The following is a 23,510-nucleotide window of genomic DNA, read 5'->3' as shown; positions in this document are numbered from 1 at the left end:
ACACACATGAACACAAGCTCAGAAAGCACACACAGCCAAGTGAACACACACACACACACACACACACACACACACACACACACATGCACAGATATGGAGAGACAGATGGGCACACACACGCTCACACAGGAGCTCTGCTGCCACCTTGCCTGAAGCTGTACATTTCCACTGCTGGCTCTGTTGGGACAAGGCTGCAGTGTGCTTCCCTCCCTCTCCTGGACGGGAGTGGGACGGGGCCAGGGCTGTAAATTCCTCAGAAAGTGCTGTTAAGAGCGCCTCCATTAAAAACAGTGGGGCTGGCGCTCGCCAGAGAGGAGCCGACTCAATAAGTCATCGTCACAGCCTGAGGCCTAACTGGAGCCCACGGGAGAGTCACTCCAGCTACAGTCTGGATTATAGTTACGTCGTTCAGTTAAACACACCTTGTTTACCTGGAGATGCAGGTGTTCAGAGTGTTGCATCATGGTATTAATGGGCCACTAAGAATGATTTTACTGCCTTGTAATGTATCAGCGAGGGGTTGGACTCATCAATTAAAAAGCTCGGAGATTACTTGCACAGCTGTTAAATTCTGTGGCTTTTTAGACTCACTTTTCTTTTTAGCCCCGGCTGCAAAGGAACAGAACTCCCTTTGGCCCATCGCTATTTCAAGGAATGATAATCTCCCACCTCCCATAACTTCCACCTACTGACTGTTTGGATCAGAAAATGCATATTTCTTTGCAGTACAGCAACACTGTATAGGAGGTGAGAAAACTGGGCAGGTTGCAGGCAAGAGTTTCAAAATAAAAGTCAACAAATGTGCCGTTATATACACTGATGTTGCACAAGTCTCTGCATGTAAGTCACATTATGGCAGAATACGTGTAGTACTAAGGAGTGGACAACATACTGTAGATTCATTACAAGATATATGGATGAAACACAACACATCAAACAGAATGCTTTGGGCTACAAGCGCATTCATACTCTGAAAGGTGATCCATCTTGGTAGCTTCATGTGTGAGAACCACAAGAGTTTGGTATAACGATATCTGTTCTGTTCCCAGACATAATAATATACCCTGACAATGATATGTAAACATAAATCAAACTTAATAAACTATCATCAAATTTAAATAAATGCAAAAAGTTATAAAACAATGACATAAAACAGTAGCTTAAAACCCCAGGCACTCCATCCTTCCTTGTGTTGTCATTTACTACTTGCGCCGTCACCCTTAAGGTTTACGAGAGTGGCACGGTTTGTATACACACTGTGGTGTCTGGATACACATTAACCATTCCCTTCCCTCCACACACACTCCTCCCAATCAAGCCCATTATTATCCCAGGCTGCAGGCTCCCAAAATATCTTTCACGCAGCTGTCGGCACCTCTCTGCTCAGCAGCTGGAGAGGCTCTGAGGCACTCCCTTACTTTTACCCTGATACAGTGCACCCTCGCCCTGAAGGACATGGGGGGGGGGGGGAGTAAAGAAAACCTCCCCTAACATCACAGTTAGTCTGTCCTCGTGTTTGTTTTCTTGTCTAAGCAACCACTGAGTGGTCTCTAGCAGTAAAGTCCCAGACAAATGGTGTCCATGAGGCAAGAAAATGAGCCACCAAGTTGCGAAGCTTCCCACAACTTCTACTGTGTTTACTCTCTCCAGTCATTTATCTTGTAAGACAAGCCTCAAAGACACCAGCAGGTCAATTCATCATACTGATATTAAAACAAATACAATCCTTTGGATATATTTTATTGATGTCAGGAACTGAAATGCACATTTAAACCTCTGCCAAGTTGCTGCGCTCCATCCCACTCACAGAAAGCAATGATAGAAGGAGAAAGAACATATTGCACTCTGGAAAATCTCAGCTGCTCTCCTTAGGATAATGTATGACTGCAACGGATCCAGTGTTAGCCTTCAGAGCATGAGTTCTTCTTGAGTTTGTGCCAAGATTTGATTAGAAACAGACTTACTACATGTCGGGGTAGTTTTTCTTTTTTCCCTTTTTACTCTTTCGCTCAATCCTGAGTTCCTTTGTCAGTGTTTAAGCTCCTCCATAGGCCCTATACAATTCTTATACAGTACAGTTGCTGCTACATTCACACAGACTTGAACAATGGCTCGACATCAACAGTGAGAACACTGCCGCTTGTGACTAACAACATGATCCTTCTCTGACATGCCAAGGCCTTCACCCAATAAGAGCGACATCATAATATCAACTGCAGGAGCATTCTTCCTGACTTACCCCCGATCCTCGGCTTGTCCCTTCTTGCCTTCAAGCAAGCAGGAAACGGCTGCATGCAAGATTTAAGATGTGAGATCAACAACATGGGAGACGGCTGCCACTGCAAAACTGGGCACCGATATTAAAGAGAAAAGGATCAACTCTAGACAACGAGCAGCTCATACGAACAGATTGATACAGCAGGGTTGTCACAGTGTTTTCATTATAAGCCTGAACGTCTTGTTCTCTGCGTGTAAGACCACCAGGTAAAGTCTGTGTGGAACTTCTTCTGAGAGAAGACTTTGTGAAAAGCTTTTTTCCTGGCATAAGTTAAATGCAGAGCATCTGATTCCATTTAGTTTTAACGGTCTGAGATCCAAAGTTTCATTTGAAATATTCACAAAATCACAGGCACGTCTCCCCATTTACTTCCCTTCTTTGTAGTTTTCCCCTGGAGAAAGACAAAAGCAAACCAAATAATACTGAATTTTCCATCACGCTCTCCAAACCCCTCCTCCCCTAACCCCTAAAACAATCTCCCCTCTCGTGCACCAGCACCCCACCCCATGCCGCTTCTCTCCATTCACTCGCTCTTCATTCGTTTCTCTGCTTCGGTGCAAAGCCTAACAAGCCAGCCATTAAGTTGAGTTAAGCGCAGGAAGTGGGCCTTCGGGCCAGGCGGCACTGTTTACAAGGAGCTAGTCAGGTTTCAGCGGCGCTTTGAAGTGAGCAGCACACAGGAGACTGTCTGTCACTAGGCAAAGGCCAAGCACCGCTCCACTGACTCACTCGCATTCCCCCCATTCATCTGAGTGGAGAGAGGAGGGAGGGTGGACTGCAGAGGGGGGGGTGTAAGAGAGTAGATTTATGTTTTTTTTCGCCCCCCCCCCCCCCCCGAAGTATCTGTTTCTACCTTTAATCACTCTTACCTGTCTGTCATTACAATGTTTCTTTATTCAAGCCCAGATAAGGATATAAGACAAACAGCAACTTGTCCAACAGGTCACGAGACACAAGAGACAGCGAGGCTCTGCGATATGCTCATGTCAGTAATTATACTGTAACCCAGAGAGCCTAATATAGTGATTATGTGTCTCTCTAAACTGTTGCAGTGGTATGAATGCACACATAATAACTGTGTGTGCGTGCAATTTTCAAACGTCTAGCTTCTAGCCCAAAGCCTCTGCTCTGAGGCAAGAGGATCAACTTTCTCCAACACACCCATCTACTTCATGACATCAGCGCGGAGAAGGTTCAGTTTCAGCCGTGCATGGCTCGGGGGATTCCAACTTGGCACAGAGGCACCAGTGGCTCCAGAGAAGTCGCACTACAAGTAAAGCTGAACACCCTTGTTTTCACTTCACCAAACAGGCAGGCGGGGACGTTTTCACACCTATGCAACAGACTCTTCTTACCAGATGACTCCTGTTGATTTAACCCGAGCCCTCTCTTACAACAGGCGGCGGGGAAGAAAAAGATTTATTGTTTTGTTTGGCACTTGGAGGTGATGTTACTGTACATGTGTGAGGAAGCATTCATACAGGTTGGCACCGGTTTCTCAGACACAAAACACGTAGATGGGAAATATTTCAGAATATGTTGGCAATTTGGGTGAATAAAGTAACGTTTCACAAACTGTCTCTACACCCTAGGAGACAGAAAGCTGTAAAATGAGACAGTTTGTGACCCCTGGGCGCCATTTTGTAAACAAGTACCGCAAACTTTTACGGCGAAACAGTACGCTAAAATATGTTTCTGAATACATTTGAGGCGAGAAACAGAATCTTAATTGATATTTGATCGGTGCTTCCTGGTCCCACAGTTTGATTGTACACGACGAGCATTGATTGACGCGGCATCAGACTCCATCAGATTGTTTGTTTTCCTGGAGGCAGAGATTATCCGTCTCCTGCACGACTGTCGGGATATTTTATTTAATAAAAGTCAAACAGGAAAGGTGCGTTCAGTTGTCTCAGTGTGAACTCACTCCTTTTATTTCCCAGAGCTCATTCCATTAGGAATTCCAATAATCTCTTTTAGTGTTGCCAGCGAGTCTGAGGCAGCAGATGTTCAGGTGTGACACAAACACTCACCCCCCTCACCCCCTTGAGAAAACAACCAGGCTGTTCTTTCATCAAAGAAAGTAACTTGCTGTACATTTAATCCTTGAAGAATACTGAACGTAAAGAATCAAAAACCTCTGCTATGAATTTAAAATCAAGCATTTGCTATTGTTGTTTTGTTATAGCTGCACATTTTGCTGAGTCTCAGCACGTTCTTTTGTGTGAGTTTGAGTGACAGCAGTGGGCTGAACCGAAAAAACTTCTTTGATATCGTCCAACAGAGTGTGAAATGTTCTTTTAATCCATACAAAAACAACGTGATTTATAACCAGCAATGAATAAAAAAAGAGTATGTTTACATCTACGATATGTGGCTTTCTTACAGTGCAAAAGTAAAGCAGGTACACTAGCAGATAAGGAAAAGTATTTACTTATAAATACAAATATAGAATTTCATGTTTTTACAAATACTATTTACAATTTCATTTAATTACATTATGAAATGTTTACAGAGAGAATAAAGCAGAACTCGTCCAGCGCTCGTTCCCCTTCTGCTCGCTCTCTGTTCTTGGCTGCTGGATCATCACTCCCCTTGAGCTTATGGTGGTTTTAAGAGAGGGGGAGGGAGAGCATTTCAGCACATGGCATCCATAGCCATGCTTGTTATTTGTTCAGACAGTCAGGCTCAGTCCATGTTTATACAGCTTGCCCTTTTGTCAAACCCCTGACCCTCAGTTTGGCATGCATGTGTGGCTATAAAAGATGAGGTGAATACAAATGCTGTAAGAACCTATAGCTCCTCACTGTGCTACTTACCTATGACACGAGGTAACAGGTAATAATACACAAACTAGTCCCAGCAACATTTGGATGTCCCTTTATTCTACACAGTGGTCTCTCCCTGTTTGCCATTCGTCAGCCTTGTGTAAAACTTATGCCAGGAGTGTAGAGTTTTCCCAGACCAGATCCAGAAACCAGAAGTGATACCCACTATCAGAGTCATCAGGTACTTGATCATGTAGACAGTAAAGTCTGGAGTCATGCGTGGCCCGGTCTGCATGGGGCAGGGGATGGCCAGGCCTCTGCAGTTATGGCTGACCCAGCTGCGCTCCCAGTGGGAGCGGAAGGCCTGCTCGTAGAAGACGCAGGCTATAACAATGGTGGCAGGGACGGTGTAGAGCACGCTGAAGACCCCAATCCGCACCATCAGTCGCTCCAGCTTCTCTGTCTTGGTGCCATCATGTTTCATAATGGTGCGGATTCGGAACAGTGACACAAAGCCGGCCAGCAGGAAAGAGGTACCGATGAAGAGATAAATGAAGAGAGGGGCCAACACAAAGCCTCGTAGAGGGTCCAGGCTGCTGAGACTGACGAAGCAGACGCCACTGAGCACATCGCCCTCGATCTGCCCGATGGCCAGGATGCTGATGGTCTTGACGGCCGGCACTGCCCAGGCTGCCAAATGAAAATATTGAGAGTTGGCCTCAATGGCCTCATGGCCCCACTTCATACCTGCTGCCAGGAACCAGGTGAGAGACAGGATGACCCACCAGATGGAGCTGGCCATGCTGAAGAAATAGAGCATCATGAAGAGGATGGTGCAGCCTTCTTTTTTGGTGCCTTGGACGATGGTTTTATAGCCCTCTGGGGTGAAGCTGTCATTGCACACCACTTTGTCTCCCAGGAAGTAGCCAGCTATGTAGGCTATGGAGACCATAGTGTAGCAGCCAGACAGGAAGATGATAGGTCGCTCAGGGTACCGGAAGCGCTGCATGTCCACTAAATAGGTGGTAACTGTGAATAATGTAGATGCACAACATAACACAGACCAGACCAGAATCCATATGCGGGAGAAATGAATTTCTTTGTCAGTGAAAAACATGTACCCACCGCTCCTCGAGGGGTCACAGGGAGCTGCACAGTCTTTCTCCTCTAAAAACTTATAATTCAAATATGTTGGTACTTTGAGAACTGGTGGGCAACGGAAAGGCCTCTCATGTCTGGGGGCCATGGTGAGGTCCTGGGTCCCCGGGACAGATGTGAGGGGTGGGACGGTGGCGGTGGAGGAATCGTTTTGGCCCACACAGATCTGTCCGTCTCCCAGCACAGGGAAGTTTTCGCAGCGCAGGCGGTCCGGCCACTGAAAGCCAAACTTGTTCATGAGAGCCTCGCAGCCCTGCTTGGCTCTCTCGCAGATTGACCTACAGGGAGGAATGGCCTTCTCCAAAACTGTGCACACAGGCGCGTACATGGAGCACAGGAAGAATTTCAACTCCGGCGAGCACTGTACCTTTACAAGAGGGTAAAACTGGTGCACCTCGAGCCCTGCGTCCTCCTGGTTGTAATGGCCCACTAAATTTGGCATGATGGTTTGGTTATAGGCGATGTCCGTGCACAGAGGTATTGAGATCGGCTGACAAAATCCGTGCTCCGGGACGACTATTCCGTTGTCCCCTTGATACTGGGCTGATATCAGCAGAGGCAGCAGGAGTACAACACACCAGGTCTCGCAAAAAGTCATCTTCCCGACTTTAAGAGAGCAACTTCAGCCCGATTAACTTGCTGTGAACTTGTTTAGTGTCCTATCATAAGTTCTGCAACTTGCAAACTTACAAAAATGGAAAACTGTGGCGGTGAAGTCCTGAACGCAGCACTCCGTGTGCTTGGTCTCAGCTTTGAACACTGTTGCCTGACTTTTTTCTTTTCCACAACTCCGACGCTTCAACACCATCAAGGCAGCCACACTATGAAAGATCACTTCCGGTGATAGCTTTCAACATAAAGCACGGAATGACGAAAATTATTTATTTGTGGAATTTTAATCCAAGATACCAGCATAGCATTTAAACACAATAAACTACTAATATATATATACATTTTTCTTCAAGAGTCTTTTTCAATTCTTGATGGGGTTTTGAAGGCAAAACTAAAACTTATGCGAGCCGTCAACTTATTTTTAATGCCTACTACTACTACTACTACTACTACTACTACTACTACTACTACTACTACTACTACTACTGCATATTATTATACAAATTATTAATAATATTATAATGTTTTCATATTATATCATGTGCATTCATCAACCAAGTACATATTCATATTATACAATACAGGACATATTAAATACAACATCATACTCATTAGAAGTGGGTGGCATAGATATTATTTCATTCTTTATATATATATATATATATATATATATATATATATATATATATATATATATATATATGAAATGTATTAAAAAAAAATCAAAGAACACAGTCATACACTGTTGTCTCACCCTTAATAATATTATCCAATTCTAATGAAAGGCAAAGTTATGCTTATGCTTTTATTTTGAAGGTCATGTTGCTTGAGCCCTGGACGTGTTTGTTGATAATATTCTCAGACTTGACTCCACAGCTGGATTGCGTGGCCCAACCAGACTTTCAAGTTCCCCTTGAAGTAATATTGTCCATGGGAGAATGAGGAGATAGACTTTCCCACTTTGAGTACTACATGTCATGTACATATCCCACACCAACATTTTACATTTAAACTTACATCAAACATGTTGTTATTTTACATTTATGTATGTAACATTTACCATATATAATCAACACGTTTACTACACATTCAATGTTAAATGTATCATGTTCAAAATGTGTAATTACACTCCTACATTGACATTATGATTACGTTTTACACAATATATACTCTTTCAATCGAGCCCAAAAAGTAAATGAATGTATAGAGTGGTAAAATAAATGTGTTATATATTCTGGGTCATCATTGCAAAAAAGTAAAATATAGAAATATAGATTGGGTGGAAATATATTGTGTAAAAAAAAGATAAACTCCAGATGGCCACCTGTTATACCACTACACACTGACCTACACTATGGGGGAGGGTGTGACACTATACGTTGCTATGCGCTCGGATCTTCTGCTTGATTTTAATTGGATGAAAAATAGAATTTGTCCGGCTCAGCCAATAGGCGCTCAGGTCGCAAGGCCAACATCGAACTTTGCGGTCGAGCTGAGGGGCGCACGAGCACTTCAGGATAATGTACTGACAGTGAAGAAAACTGTGTAAACTCCGAAAGTTGACGTTACTTAATTTACCCAGGTAGGTTAATCCTGTATTTTACTCGGGTAAATCTGTCTATTTATACCAAGTTAACCAAATGTAACTGGCAGGGAAGCAGTTTTAATAAGGGAAAAAATGTAGTTCCAAGTTAGCATCGATAGCTTGCTAGCTTAATCCACTAACGTTAACGGCAAAGTTAGCTAGCTTTCTCTGAAGTAGCAGTTAGCTAATTATTTCTACGTGATCGCAAACTGTTTTGTCACATATGGTTATATCAAATATTAACAACGAGTTTCTTGTGTTTTGCCAGACCAGTAATGGAGTAACGTTAAAGAATCAGTTCAGAATGGCTTTTGACGGGCATCAGAGCACTTTCACGAATTCACTCTTTCCTGCATACCAGCGTCAGGTAAGATATCACTTTAAGGTCATAGCTATGCTATTTTTATTTATTTTTTTATCATATGGGATATTCGCAATAGCCATACACCTGTGTTTCCCTTTTGAATGATTTAACGTTATCATAGTTAACGTTACTCATGTTTAGGCCTAAATTATATTCTGTACAGACCCTTGATTGCTTAATGTTAACTTTTTAATAGACCTATTTATCTTTATGTCTCTGTTGGTATCAGAAATGTACTTTATTTTTTACAATTATATTATTATGTAAATTATTTTAGATTATTATATTATCTCTGAAGCTAGAACAAACGACTTTCTTCCATATCGGTTATTTCCCGATCGATCGTATGGCCTGTGAAATGCCAGAAAATAGTGAAAATCTGGATTTTCTAATGCTTTTTTTCGTCTGACCAACATTTAACCCCCATCCCCCCCCCCCCCCAAATATTCACTTAACAATGATATTAAACAAAAAAGCAACAAACTGCCTTTTTTCACAGCAGACATTTTGACTTGTCATAGTAGGAGGAGTTACTAATAACACTAAAGATCTTTTCTATTCAAGTTTTCCAGTAAGAGTGAAAGTGAGTCAGCAGCCATCTTACATTTTACTATTTACATGTCAAAATGTAAAAAAAACCATATTCTTACAATTGAATTGATTGCTGATTCATCATTTACCCACCGACTAATTGATTAATGAATGAATAATTTCAGCTTTAATTGTCTTGTTTGTGTTTTTACATTCTGTCTTAAGCAGTTGGACGCTTCTGGGCACGTACAATAAGTCTTGTAATTTGCATCAATCTGTTTTGTGAAATGAAGAAAATTACAGTAGTAAAGTTTTTTTTCAGTGAGCTTCAATTGATTAACCTTTCTTTCTCTCTTTCAGGCCAGTATAAATATAGGTGGTGGCAACAATGGCGGCATGGCCATGCCCTTTGTTGCTATCCCCGGTGTCTCACTGCAGGAACAGAGCACAGCATCCAACATGCCGTGGTCTCAAAATGCTCATGATCCTTATGGCCTTATCAATTGTGCCAATAACAGCAGGTATTCAGTTTTAACTATGTTCAGGTTAAGTGTGTGATTATTCATCTGTACACTATCCTGCAGGAGTAGTTAGGGATGTCACCATACCAAAATGTAGTAGTCGATACTAATACCAGCAATTCTATATACCCAGTTTTATACCACGGTAAAAGATACAGCCCATAACATACAGCCCTTTTTTTATGTTTGCATTCCCCTGGACGCCCGGGGAAGATCTCTGTTTGTCCTAAACACATTTTCTATTCTCCCTGGACAGAGACGGCGTTAGTCTCGAGCCCCCGCTACCTGCGGTACTGTAGACAAACAAGTACCATCACCTTTTCAGAATTTTGGCATGTGACATCCCTCATAGTGGTTGGCAATCACTGCTATTCTGTCTAATCAAAATAGGTTTATTCTGTTATTCAGAGGTAGTTAAATGTACTGAGTGTAGGTTTCCTTGCAGGAAAGCCACATATAAAAGTACTGACTGTGACGGGGAGACTGATCTACAGGGTCTGGTGTCAAATATTTTGGATGAAGCCGACTCACAGGACAGCTACTACAGTGAAGGGTAAGTCAAGCTTTAAGGCTTTCACATTGTAGGGTTGGTACAGTATGTATTGTATGATTTATGGTAAATGGACTGCAGTTATAAAGCTTTTAACTTTATGTTAATTTTATTGAATAGAAATCTCTGTCTGTATAGATTTTTTCCTTTTATTATATCTGTAGTTTTTAATCTTAATTAGTTAAATTAATATAGTTCATATATGTTGTAGTAGTTTTATAAAGTCCTTGATTCTTCTTTTAGGAGTCTACCTACATGTAATCCTGTCTGGTCTCCAAAGACATTGAGAGAAGAACTGCTGCAGTATTTACAATCAGAGGCGAAAGCGCAACAACCCCCCACCTTTCCCCCAAACTATGTATCCCGTGAGGCTCTAAGTAAAGTACAGGGACAGTCAGTGGACAAAGATCTTGAAGAGTTTTACCAACAGTCCAATGGCCTTTCTACCAATCAACAATGGCTTTTTAATTTGCCTAATGGAGACCGGAACAGCTACACCCCCCGTCCTCAGAAACTGCCCCCAGGTCTGCCAATAACCAACAAAGAAAACATCTTCTTGTCACAGGTACAAGAAAGCAAATATGACAACATGCCAGCTGAGAGAGACAGAGGACATAGCCAGCCTATGAATAATCTACCTGACCTCAGTAATGTCTTTAGAACTCAAAGCGAGACGAACAGCTCGTGCTTTCACTCTTATTATGAAGACCAGTACACCCAGAGCAGCACAAAGCCCCTCAGTAATGAGCAGTATGGGCCACAAGACATTAACCAACTGGTCAGCAGTTTTCAATCGTTCATGGCTGGTGAGCATGAAAGCTTATGTCGTGGCGACTTTCCAAACATTCACAGTCAGACAGTAGGCATGCACCATGAAGACAGCATGGCTGAACAATGGAAAATGTCTGGTCCTGCAATGTCAACACAAAGTACTCCTGCAATGCAGAGCCAAAAAGTGCTGGTGGGAGAATTTGGCATGGAAAGAAATGGAGGAGTGAGGAAACAAATACTTAAGCGTGATGCCTTTCAAGATCCACCTTGTTTCAGCCCACAAAACACAGAGTACTTCCAGCCGCCGAAGCCATTCTGTGCACCTTTAAACCTCCCAAACCAATACCAAAGCAACATGAGTGTGCACAGAGAGAACACTTCCCTCCCCATTAACATGAGCATGAACCAGTATTCAAAGCATCACATCCAGCAGGGCCTAATACAGAGCAAGCTCAAGCCACAGATGCACAGAGAAGAGAAGAGGATGCATCTTCCTGGCTTTCTAGGAAAAGGCTCTACAAGACCCCTAACCAACACTAACATGAGAGGGGGAGAGAAGAAACAGACCCTCTCACAAAACCCAAACTTTGACCACCTGGGGAGCATGCAGTCTCAGAGATTTGATGGAGAAAACAGCATGATCAGTGTAGGGAGTACACAGCAGCACATGCCTTTCATGTATCCTGGGAATGACCCCAGAAGGTACTCCAGCAACTCCTCCAACTTCAGCTCTAGATCCACGCTGCCCTATGAGAGCAGTGTGCCTGGCATGGATGTGGGTGATATGATGCCAGCCAGCGAGTCTGCAGTTTTCAACTCCTATGTCAGTGACATGATGACCTGCAGAGGAGAGAGCACTTATCATGGCATGGCCTCAGCCCCGACAACTTCAATGATGATGAATCAAGGAGGGCCTGTGATCCAGCTCTACTTGTACCTGGATGAGTGTTATGAGCAGTGGAGGTGTTTGGAGGGGGAGAGAAAGGAGGTATGATTTCAAACTCTGATTTTGTATCTTGAATACAAACATTTTCTGAAAAGAAAAAGTCCACAAAGTTTGTTTTGTCAGTGTGATTACTGGAAAGAGTTTGCAAATAACAACATATATTTTCAGAATTGTTAGCTATTGCGTTGCCTATTAGCCTGAATTTCAAAAAGTGTTGCTGTTGTGCAAGTGTTAAGTTGTCATGTTCTTACTTGTTTTAGACAGAGGTCATCCTTACCAAGTCATTTCTTAGGAAAAGGACTGCAGCAGTGGCCAACCCTAACCTCCCCAAAACTCCACCTACCCCCACAAGAGTGGACCACCTCATTGTTAATCAGATGAGAGAACAAGCAAGGGTGAGACCCCGTCAAATATAATGCTTCCACACTGCCATCTACTGGTGAATTATGTCACAGCAGCCTTGTTATGTTCGTAAGGTCATATTTGCAGCTTTATTTTGCAAACTAATGAGTTTATCAAGAGTAAATACTTCCCTTCAATGCAAGCTCCTGGAGATTAGTTTAGACTATTTCAACATACTTGTACGCACAACTTAGACCTTAATAAGACAAACAGTTCATCTTTTGTAATGTCTTGTTGATAAATGAACTATTTCTGTGCAGTTGTTGTGATGGCTTATCAATAAGCTCCACTGGTGCGTAAGATATCACATTATCACATGTTGCAGGTGGCAGGCCTTCTGGATAGAATGGATAGTGTGTGCAACACTCCTCTCCATATCAACATCCACTCAGCACTGAGCAGACATCATATGGCGATTTGCATCACCCAGGCGAGACGCGAGGAGGAGATTGCCAGCATGTCCAAACACCAGCGGCAGAGAAGTCACTTCACAGAGGACAGGGGTAACTGATAATGCAACAGTAGGCATATGTCCCTCTCCCTCTAATGCTGCCCCTCCTAACTCACTTCTGTTTCATAGACACCCTGTTGATGGCCATTGCACTGAAGGACCTTGCTGCTACCACGAGGAAGAGCCGCAGCGCCCTGTGGTGTGCGCTCCAGATGGTGCTACCACAACCTGTGAAGAGTCCGGACCACCACCTGGACAGGGAGGACACACACAAGCAGAGGGCCTCCTCTCCATTTGAGAAATACTCTTTTAAGTTATGATTTATCAGGCAACAAGCATGAGTTAAAGGTCCAAAATGCCCTGATTATAAATTTCCCAAAGGCTACAGGGTGATGTAAACAACTTAATGTTACCTGCAAGTTTATAGTGACATTTTACCGGCAGCACAGTGATCACTGCAGAATATGAGAATGTAATTTATCCTGCTGCATCTTAACTTCATTTCATTTAATTAGTGTCAGTTTCAAATTAGCAGTGAATCTTGCTCCATCACCGTTGTATTTAAAGACACTATTTATGAGGAAGATTTCAGTGAGTTCTTCATTGTTTTACTTATTTATTGGAATGTAATAGAACCTTAGTTCTGGGTATTCCCAAGCAAGAATTGAATCATAAGGGCAGTAGTTTAAAACGAACATGCTAAATATTGAAATGTTTTCTAAAATGTTCCAATTAACTTTTTGCAGCTTGAGTTTCCTTATTTAACCGTAACGTGCTGTAATCAGAAACAAAAGTTGTATTTATCTGCAATTTGGTGAAGTTTGAAACTGTGCCAAAGAAAGAAATGTTCGATTAAATGTAAATGTATTAATCACATTTTCCATTAGACGTGTAAGGAATATTCCCATCAGTGAAATGTAACATAGCTAAGTTAAAAAATAACTCTCTGAATGCCGTCAAGTCTCCAAAGACACTCGCTCTATCAGTACTTTATGAACGTGCTAAATTATCAAATGCTTTCGGAAATGTTTCAATTAATTTCTGAAACCTTTTGCTAACACAGTAATCAAAACTGTTTTATTTGGTCAAAACTTTGAACTGTAACAAGATACTGAAACCTACAAAGGTTCAGCGTTTTAAATTCAAATGTATTAATCACACTTTCCATCTAATTATTTTCAGATATTATCATCATCAGTGTGTGTTAGCTTGTATCCATCACAAAGCTACGTCAGCGTCCTCCTGTAGACCTGAATACCAGTTGTTCCGTGTACCTTCTATCATTTTAAAGTTCACGTTGTGTTTTTTCTTGTTGTTCTGTAAACGGAAAACTTTGAAATAAAGCAATCCAAAAACTGCTGAAATTGTTTTTCTTTTCTTTTTTATTCATTTCAAAAGATGAACCTCACTATAAACATTCAGATTACGGTACACGACACATTTGAGGTATTATTTAGCGACCGCTCCTCAGTTCTTGTTCTCGGCATCACGATGCAATACTTTGCTTCAGTTAGAAGTTGTGCAGAAATTAAAGGCATATTGGCACAAAGGAACAGAAAGTGGACTTTACACTTTATAAACAATCCAATGAGCTTCAACACTTTGATCATCTCAGAGCGAATGTTTCAAAGCTGAGCCGAAGCACGCGTCGCGCTCGCTGCGACAGCGCAGAGCGATGATGGGTGAGATTGACTGTCACAGTTATTGTCACACGAAGACTTGCAGCTTTATTTCAATACTTCTTCATCCAAGAAAATAAAAAGCGACAATTCGGACCTGCACAATATGCAACACATTGTTCTTTACACGCATGAAGAGAAAGTAATCAACACGGAGGGTCTGATGAAGACATGTTCACATAAAGAATGTACCAATGAGGTTCAGCTGTTTTTCATTTGTCTCATAACAAAACCTTTCTGCATACAAAGTGTTCGTTCTCTCCGTTTTATCTCTTGCGTTCTCCTTTCTGTGTACGCTTCTTCTCCTTCTCTTTTCTGTCTTGTTTGGCAAGTTTGTCTTTCTCCCGCTGCATCTTGTCCCCTTCCTTCTTCTTCTGCGAGTCCTCACGAGCCTGGTCCCGCTTTTGCTTTTGTCTGCCCAGCACTTCCTCCACGTTGGTGTTCTTAAACAGGGCTGACACTTTCAGTGAAGGACAGCCGGATGAAAGCAAAAGAACTCGACTAAACTTATCATCACTACACATCACCGGAACAGAGTAGTCAGGGTTATGCAGCTACTGCATCATCCATTCATATTGCAATTAGTGCCACTGGATTCCACGTCATTTTAAATGGCCTCTGATCATAAACAGCTTTAGAAAGGATACATTTGTCATTTCCAGTGAAGGCGTTCGCAGTGAATGGATCCTCTTCTTCATCTTCAGTGCTTTTGTCAAGGAAAGAACTGACATCTTAAAGTTAAAGCTACAAAACTGGATTGATAAGTAGCACTACAGGTAAAGGAGAAGAGTAATGTTGAACTGTCCCTTTAAGGATCGTGACTGACAACATAACACATGGACAGTCAAAGAAGCATTATTATTGTTAAAGTGAAACATTAAATACGTCAAATAAAGGATATTCCTCGCCGTCTGTCACATTAGCGTATTGAGCAAGGAGGGCGTCTTTCCTTTTCTTCGACTCCTCGGACACCTCCTTGTGTTTCACCACGATCTGAGCTTGTTTCTCTATCATCCTGGCGATGGCCTGCACCTCAGCTACAGGAAGAGAAGACAGAACGCAGCCTAACTGTAAGTAAACCACGACAACTTGCAATACAAGTACCTACTTTTCAGTCAATGTGAAGGAACGCAAACAGAAGGAGCCGCCCATCTGAGCTCCAGACTCCAGACAGTAGACACATCCTTATGGTTATGTACACAGTAAACACATCTCTTCCCAGGGAGATCACTGACGATACCAACCAAGTGGAAATGACTTTTTAACACTTAATCAGGAACTGTTTTTGTTTGTTTTCTTCAGAAAATGTTAATCTCTCTGGGAGACGACAGTGTCTTTGTGCACTCTGCTCCTTATTTAAAACTCAAAGCTCATTATTTAAAACTCAAAGAGCTAATCTGTATGTTTAACTGGTATTGACGTCAGGCTCAGTAGCAAGCTGTCTTTGCTCGATTTAAATGAGTTGACGAGCCTTCTGGCTTTATTCTGGACTTATAAACTGCTTTTTTTTATTCTTATGTGAGAATATAACTTTCTGTGTAACTTGACTGATGGATGTATGGTTACATTATAACTGTACAGTACTGCATGTGAACGTCCTGTAACATTTATTCATACTGACAAGGTAAAAAAGAAAATGTGGATGAATCAAAGTTACATCATTACCATCATCATCACTTTTGGCTGCTGATCTGTTGCGCCAATCCGTCCACTGCTTGATGATCTGTTTGCAGACATCTTCCACGGTGTCCTCGTCCTGCAAAGGACACACACACACACACACACACACACACACACACACACACACACACACACACACACACACACACACACAAAAGTTAAGCACTTACAGCTTGTTTCATGCACTGCTGACAATCCAACCGGGTTATTATTGGCCTCAACACAGCCCGTTAGTATCAAATGAGGGCAGTCGGGTGCTTTACAGATGGACAACACCCAGTGGATGTCTTCACATACAGCACATGAAGCAAACAGTAGTACTGTGGTCCCATTATATGACATTAATACATTTAATGTATGCCTTGTTATTAGATGTGTATTGTTTGTATGTGTTGTCACATTGTGCATGGTAGCCTACATCTGTCTCCATAATATCTGGTGTGTCTACTAGAGGCTGATGCAGAGGCAGTGTGGCTGCCACATTGCACAAGGAGGACATTAAAAGCACATAAAGCCTCAGGGGGCTTTACAACCTTTACAGCACACAACACCCTCTGTAGACCCTTACAGCGCCTACAAACAATACTACAGTAAAACTACTCAGCTGTGGACATTGTGACCCTGTTCCCAACATGCATCTGTGCCAAATAGCACTTTTCTTCTAGCCGATTTTGTCAAAACTCGTTCGGGACCATATTAGGTATTGAGTCATGTTGCTGGATTGGATTTCACGTGGCAGTAATGGACATTTTATATCACTGACGCAGGTGTTTGGACCTACACTGCCACGTCTAACGTCGATATTTAGCTCTATAAATGCCAGCTGACATCAGCGCTGTCACTTGGCACCGCCCGGCAGACAAGACAGACAGCAACAAATGAGAAAGCCTCGGTGGCTGAGCGGGACATGCCGCTGTGGATATTCACCAGAAATGCGGATAAAATTCCTTGTAGCGCATCTTCTTTCTCCTCATCAATCTCCTCTTCTTGCAGGACCCCTAAAATATACGCCCCATACACCTCACGGTCCACTTCTAGCGAGTCCAGACGATCATTTAGCCAGCTTTCAAACTCCCCGGCGTCTGTCACGGGCGCAGCCATCTTGGCCCTTTGGGGTCTTTCGGGCGGCGCTCGGCTGTCCTTCCTTATTGCCTGTCCAAAAAGCCTGAAGAAAACACGTGTTACTTTACAGTTTCTCTTGTTGGCATTTCTGAAACATTATTATTGTGTTATGCAACACATTTGAGCGTCTTTTAAAATTGTATTTCTTTATCAATTCAATCAATATGAGTTAAATTTCCACAACTGGAATTTTCAAAAGAAAATTCAAATCGAGTTGTTTGTTTTTATTTTTTTAAAATACTGTGAAAACAAACAAACAACTATTTGTGTCAAAACAAATTGTAATACCATCCATTTGGAAGCTTCATGTCTATCTGACCACAGCATTTAATTTAGTCCTCCCATCAAATATGTGCACTTGAAATAGACAAAGATTATTGGCCTGCTTGCATCCATTCCCCATGTTGTGATGTCTTCTATTCCTTTACCAAATCACCACATGCATCTTCCTAATGCCCCCCCCCCCCCCTCTTCCACATTAAGGACTGTTGGTGCTTTGCCCCTTTAGATTATATACGCTACATTACAGCTTGGAGTCTGAATACAGGTTTTGTCAACTGTCCATTTGAATGAAAATGGCTGCTATAACTTTGCCATGCAGCTAGTCTGGCTTTTGGAATTAAATTCAGCAGCCAACATTTCAATCAGTGCAAAATGCTCAGAGTCACACAAAGTGCCCTGGGATACCGCCACGAATCCCAAATTTCGTGTTTGAAAATGATTATTTGATTGTCCCGAAGTTAGCAGAAGTACTTGTGCTCTCACTCGTAGGCTTTGAGCATCGGACATGCCAGGACTAGTTTAATTGAAAAGCTGATTTCAAAATAATCAGCTTTCTGTTGAAATTCAGTGGACAGCTGGCAATCAAACAGCTTTTGGCAGAACATCATCACAACATGTGACAATGCTGAACTATTTGTTCGCACCATGTAAGATGATGATTTTTTATTAATTTATTATAATAGTATCATAATAATTGTCACTGAGTGAAAGGAGTAGTTGAGGCAGTATGATTACATTTATTTTGATCATTCAACACTAACATTTTTTTATTACTGGGGCCTTTGTCTGTGCAACAGAGGCACAGATGACATACAGACGTGTTGCTACCAAGAAAAGCAAGTGTGACATTCTGCTTTTGGCCACTAGGTGGGAGTATAGGACGCAGGTTTGGTTTGCTCCTCTCTCGTGATAGAGACAGTGGATAGAGCGGAGTCTTGGATTTAGTTGCATGACAGTAGTTTGGAACTTATTTAGTATGTGATTCATTGCAAATTGCTCCATGCATGTGCATCAGACTTGGTTAATTAAAGTTTAGTTGTAAGCAGAGCTGTGGAGCAAGAAAAAGCCCTGCCAGCTGTTTGTTCGTCCTCTTTCATTTGACACTGGGACAACAGACAACACCTCCCAGCTGTTTGAATACATTAAACAATGTTTCCATGTGAATGGCTTGATCCTGCTTCCAGAAAGCACTTTGAGCAAGCGGGGTTATTATTTACCCCACCCTGCCACACACAAACCCTGCAACCCACAGTCATACCCTCAAAACACACATGCCCACAAACACACGCTCCCCTTCCTACTGCTCCTACATAATAGCTTCACACGTCGCTGGCCTTGCCGTAATGAAGTGTGAAGCTTCTGTGACGCCACGGGGAAGATACCGCGTGGAACTGTACGCTCTATTTTAATGCACCACCTTCAATTCCTTGCAGCCCAGAAACATTTGCTCACATATTAAGCCCAAACTCAAACTAACTTTCATCAAGCGCCCTGAAACAATTGTGGAACCAGACTGATAAGTTGGTGCCCCCATGCTCAGTACTCAGTAGATGTTTCAAAGTGGGACCAACACAGACAGACTGTGTGTCCCAGCTGCATGTTATGTATTAAATCCATCCATGAATTGAACGTGGGAATAAATGTTAAGCGTGCTTTGCGTGATGTTTGAGTGACATGAATGTTCCACAATGAAATTAAAGATGCAACACAATTATTTCCAAAGTTCTTTTATTGAACATTGAACTGGACACAATATGCACCAATATAAAAAGAAGAATGGTAGTTACATTAAATAAATGTCTTGAGTGCAATATCGCAATCTTTTCACGATGTGTTTATCGGGTAACTTAAGATCGCATTGGCGAGTAAAAATAAATAAATATTGTAGTTAATTGTATACAGTGAAAGAATAATATACTCTTTAAAAAAACTTTTTTACTTGTTTCAAATTGGAAGCAGTTTTCCAAAGTTGCAGTTTCATTGATGTCCGCTGGCGCTCACTTGTCTTGTATCATAGTGGGCAGAACAACTACAATCATTTCAAATAATACTAACTGCCAAAATAGTGCAAGTAAAATGGAAACTGCCTTTACAACAGGCTGGCTATGGTCATATTTCAAGCTGAGGGGCCCAGGGTCGATGCATAATGCCGTTGCCACTCTTAGTACTGCATAGCTTTAGGACGCCTGTCCTATTTATATTGAGAGGTTGTGGATTGATGCGAAATGACGAGGGCCGCGAGGCTGCTGAGTGGGTGGGCATCCACATGCTCGACTCCACAGGCAACCCTTTCCTTTTATGCACACACACAGATACACACTTGTCTTCGTGTCCCGATGCCACCAGCCTTAGAAAAGCCCTACAGTCTCAATGTGCAATGTCCTCTCTCTGTCAACATATCCTCTATCCCAACGTTAATGTGACAGAATATAACCAGAGCCCAGAACAACCAGGCAGCGCAGAGCAATGAAGAACAGCATGTTTAACGGGCGTGTTTCCTCATCTTCTCTCACAGTGTGCTTCCTCGTCACATGTTCGCTCCTAGTTTAACATGCTGCTAATTCTATTGAATTAGCTCGTTAAAGAGTTTGTTGCGTGGCAGCGCAGAGGATCCACGTCTCAGTTTACTCTCATTGTAGGAGATAATTCATGTGTTCTATGTAATATTTCATTGAATAAAATTGATGATACCTTTTTTAAAAGTGATTGTTTTTCATAATGTCAGAGAACAGTGGATGACGTCACCGGTGAGATCTGGCGGGAGGGTGGACACCATGTGAAGGACACAACGTCATTCTATTAATATTAATACATTATGTTGCATTTGTTATTGTTGTATTCGCTGTAAAGGAATTATACTTCTGTTCTATTTACACACACACACACACACACACACGCACACACACACACACACACACACACACACACACACACACACACACACACACTTTGACAGTGAAGTCAGTGGTCTTAAGTAATGTTTGTCCACGTATCAGTGTCCGATTACCATTATTAAACATGGTTGATTGCTTATTGATTCTGCAACACAACATCACGGATGTCAAATCTTTGTTGCCAAGATTGTCTCACCACATTTACTTTGTGATCGCTGATGTCACGTTAGAAAAGTTACTTGGCTCTTAGCTTAAAGCCATGTGACTCTAGTATCATAACTAAGCTCCTATAGCTTAAAGCTCAACATTTTGAAACATATACTTATTCGATTCCTGAGAGTTAGCGAGGTAGAAGGTCGATACCACTGTATTTTCAGGAGGGCTGCGACGAACACTTATCTTCCTGATTGTTTAATAAGCAGATTTGTGACTTAACTCCTCTGATGGATAAAGAGAAGTCATTAAATTAAAGATGTTTTGTTAGACTTGTTTAATGATCCGTGCACGGCTGTTCGGATTCCAACTTCAGTGGCTGCACAGCAGTGATGCATGCTGGTTCATCACTTTGCTGGAGCCCGGTAACTGCGTGTCTCTTTGGAGGAGAAAAATGAATTTGAGCTGATAGAACGGAGGGAATAATCTGGTTATGCGTAATGAGGGCTGTTATTAGTAGTTATGCTTCTATCAGGTTGAGTGTGCTGGTGGTGGACTTCCCACATCTCCCTCTCAAGAGGCGTACCGCTTTCACTCCGCTCATCCAGCTTTTTCACTCTGAATTGTAGGCAATTAAAACCCTGCCATGTGAATGTGGGGAAAAGGTAATGAATATGGAACACTAACGCGGGGAGAAGTCCGCCGAGACCAGCGCGTCGAGTTCTGAGGGTTCCTTTCTCCAAATCATCGGGAAGCACAAAGACCATTTGACAGCGTTTTCTCTCTCTCTCTCTCTCTCTCCCTCCTCGCTCGGTGCGCATGTGACTCCACAATTGGAGGCCCAGAGGTTTTAAAAATGCGAAGCCCGTTCTTTCCAGGTTGTTGACCTTCCTTGACCTCTGGCAGCGAGGAGAAACTTTCTGTCGTGGGTTTGGCGCCCTGCCTGGCTGACCGTGCCAGCTCTCGCCGCTTCTGAGCAGAGGAGTGATGGGAAGGGGGCTGGGCGGATGCGTCTAGACAGCCAAGTGGAGGAGGGCAAATATTTAGCCATGCCACTTGGGGAGGGGATCCAGGCCTCCTCCCCCCTCCCCTCCCCTCCCCCTCCCACTAAAGCATGCCTCTTAGCCACAGAATCAGGCCATGTCTCCACCCAGCGCTCTGTGCTGCTTCACACTCTGTATTCAGAGTCACAGATCTCATTTCTTGGATAATATTTCAAGCTGGCCGCAGATGGGGGATTAAATTGAAGACCTGGCTTGGTGTGGCACATAAACGATGGATGTTGGTTGCTTCTCACAGAGATGATATGAAAAGGAAATGGATACTGTAGATTCAGCTGTACTTAGGCAATTTTTTTAAGGGTCTGTGTAAACGAATGCATGAAACGCTGACTGAGTCGTCTGCTTACTGAGAGCGGAACAACCCCCACAGCCATCACTTATTATCCACTGTGACACATCAGTCACCTCATTTTAAAATGAATTGTTATTTTGCTGTTGATAGCTGAATGCATTTCCCCCCCCTCTGCCGTACAAAACAGTGTCATGGTGATATTTGACAGTTTAAGTGTTTACATGCAAGCTCCAATATATTCCAATATTTCCTCAAATGCACGGCCAATCTAAGCAACTCCCGTGGATTTCTTTCCCCCGCCTATGCCACATTTGAATAAATCCGTAATCGGATGAATTGCTGTCAGACCGTCCTAACAAGACTCCTCGAATCAGGGTAAATATTGACTCGAGCGAATCAGCACATGACAGTTTATGGTGACACCATGTTGTCACACTGACAACAATACACATCCTCCCATCACTGCTCTGGCAGGATGGTGACACAGAGGGGAAAGTAAAAGTTGGAGAGCGAGCGAGCGAGAGCCGTCCTGTGAGGCTAACGCTCAGTTGTTCGAGCTGATTGTTGGTCGGTGTTGCAGACTGCTGCTGGTGTCGCGTCTGCTGATGGGCTGAGTCAACCCCGCTCTACTGGTAGCCGTCACTCATCCGCACATCAGACAGCGCGGCGCAGTCTCACGCCACCTGTGTCTGGGTGATGGTCTGTCTCTCTGGCCCTCTATTCTACGTCTGGTTTCTCTTCTCAGAGCCAATAAGAGGAGCTGTTTTTTTTTATTCTGGTGGGAGAGAGCTTAACGCACACTCTCATGAATGTTGAAGAGGAAATCCATCAGAAGGGCTTTTCTCTCACCATCAGGAGCCATCAAGCAGCTGGAACGAGTTGATCCATCAATAGTTTGATCGGCAGAACAGTTCCCTGCATTTTGCATTTTATATATTATTTATTTTTTGGGCTGTAATCATTGCAACAATTAACAACTCCTGGTGGGACTAAATGATGATCCATCTCTCTCTCTGTCTGTCTGTCTGTCTGTCTGTCTCTCTCTCTCTCTCTCTCTCTCTCTCTCTCGCTCTCTCTCTCTCTCTCTCTCTCTCTCTCTCTGTCTCTCTCTCTCTCTCTCTCTCTCTCTCTCTCTCTCTCTCTCTCTCTCTCTCTCTCTCATAAACACTGCATGAGAATGTGTGGATCCCACTGTTCTGAGTTAATGAATGTTTTTTCTGTCACTTTCATGTACAGCCTTGCTGGCCTCCCCCATCTGTCTGGTTGTGTTGTAGTGTGTGTCATCAGGGTCTACAACAGCAAATTACATCTTATTAGTACCAATACCAGCAGTGACAACATTTATCAGGGAGAATATCTCCTCCTCTCCCTAATTGTCCCCCTCAGGGCTCGCTGTTATGTGGACCCGTA

General features: G+C 42.7%; 3 protein-coding genes across 3 annotated transcripts; 1 reads left to right on the top strand and 2 right to left on the bottom strand.

Moving 5' to 3' along the window:
• Nucleotides 1-4,559: 4,559 nt before the first annotated feature.
• fzd2 (frizzled class receptor 2) lies at nt 4,560-6,941 on the bottom strand. The gene has a single exon (XM_029437683.1). It carries the CDS (start codon nt 6,800-6,802, stop codon nt 5,165-5,167), a length of 1,638 nt encoding a protein of 545 aa, XP_029293543.1. The 5' UTR covers nt 6,803-6,941; the 3' UTR covers nt 4,560-5,164.
• Nucleotides 6,942-8,266: 1,325 nt separating this feature from the next.
• Nucleotides 8,267-14,277, top strand: moto (minamoto). The gene is made up of 8 exons (XM_029436739.1): nt 8,267-8,398; nt 8,670-8,768; nt 9,657-9,817; nt 10,263-10,370; nt 10,611-12,126; nt 12,345-12,479; nt 12,812-12,989; nt 13,067-14,277. The coding sequence occupies exons 2-8, from the start codon at nt 8,706-8,708 to the stop codon at nt 13,255-13,257; spliced, it is 2,352 nt and encodes a 783-aa protein (XP_029292599.1). The 5' UTR covers nt 8,267-8,398; nt 8,670-8,705; the 3' UTR covers nt 13,258-14,277.
• Nucleotides 14,278-14,638: 361 nt separating this feature from the next.
• Nucleotides 14,639-17,464, bottom strand: ccdc43 (coiled-coil domain containing 43). The gene is made up of 5 exons (XM_029436740.1): nt 17,224-17,464; nt 16,282-16,372; nt 15,518-15,653; nt 15,264-15,319; nt 14,639-15,070 (listed from the first exon to the last, which is right to left on the bottom strand). The coding sequence occupies exons 1-5, from the start codon at nt 17,395-17,397 to the stop codon at nt 14,883-14,885; spliced, it is 645 nt and encodes a 214-aa protein (XP_029292600.1). The 5' UTR covers nt 17,398-17,464; the 3' UTR covers nt 14,639-14,882.
• Between the last annotated feature and the right edge of the window lie 6,046 nt (nt 17,465-23,510).

The sequence above is a fragment of the Cottoperca gobio genome, chromosome 8, assembly GCF_900634415.1.
Source record: "Cottoperca gobio chromosome 8, fCotGob3.1, whole genome shotgun sequence".
NCBI classification, from domain to species: Eukaryota; Metazoa; Chordata; class Actinopteri; order Perciformes; family Bovichtidae; genus Cottoperca; species Cottoperca gobio.
Note: the sequence above shows the minus strand (reverse complement) of the source record. Positions and strands in the feature narration are given on the sequence as shown.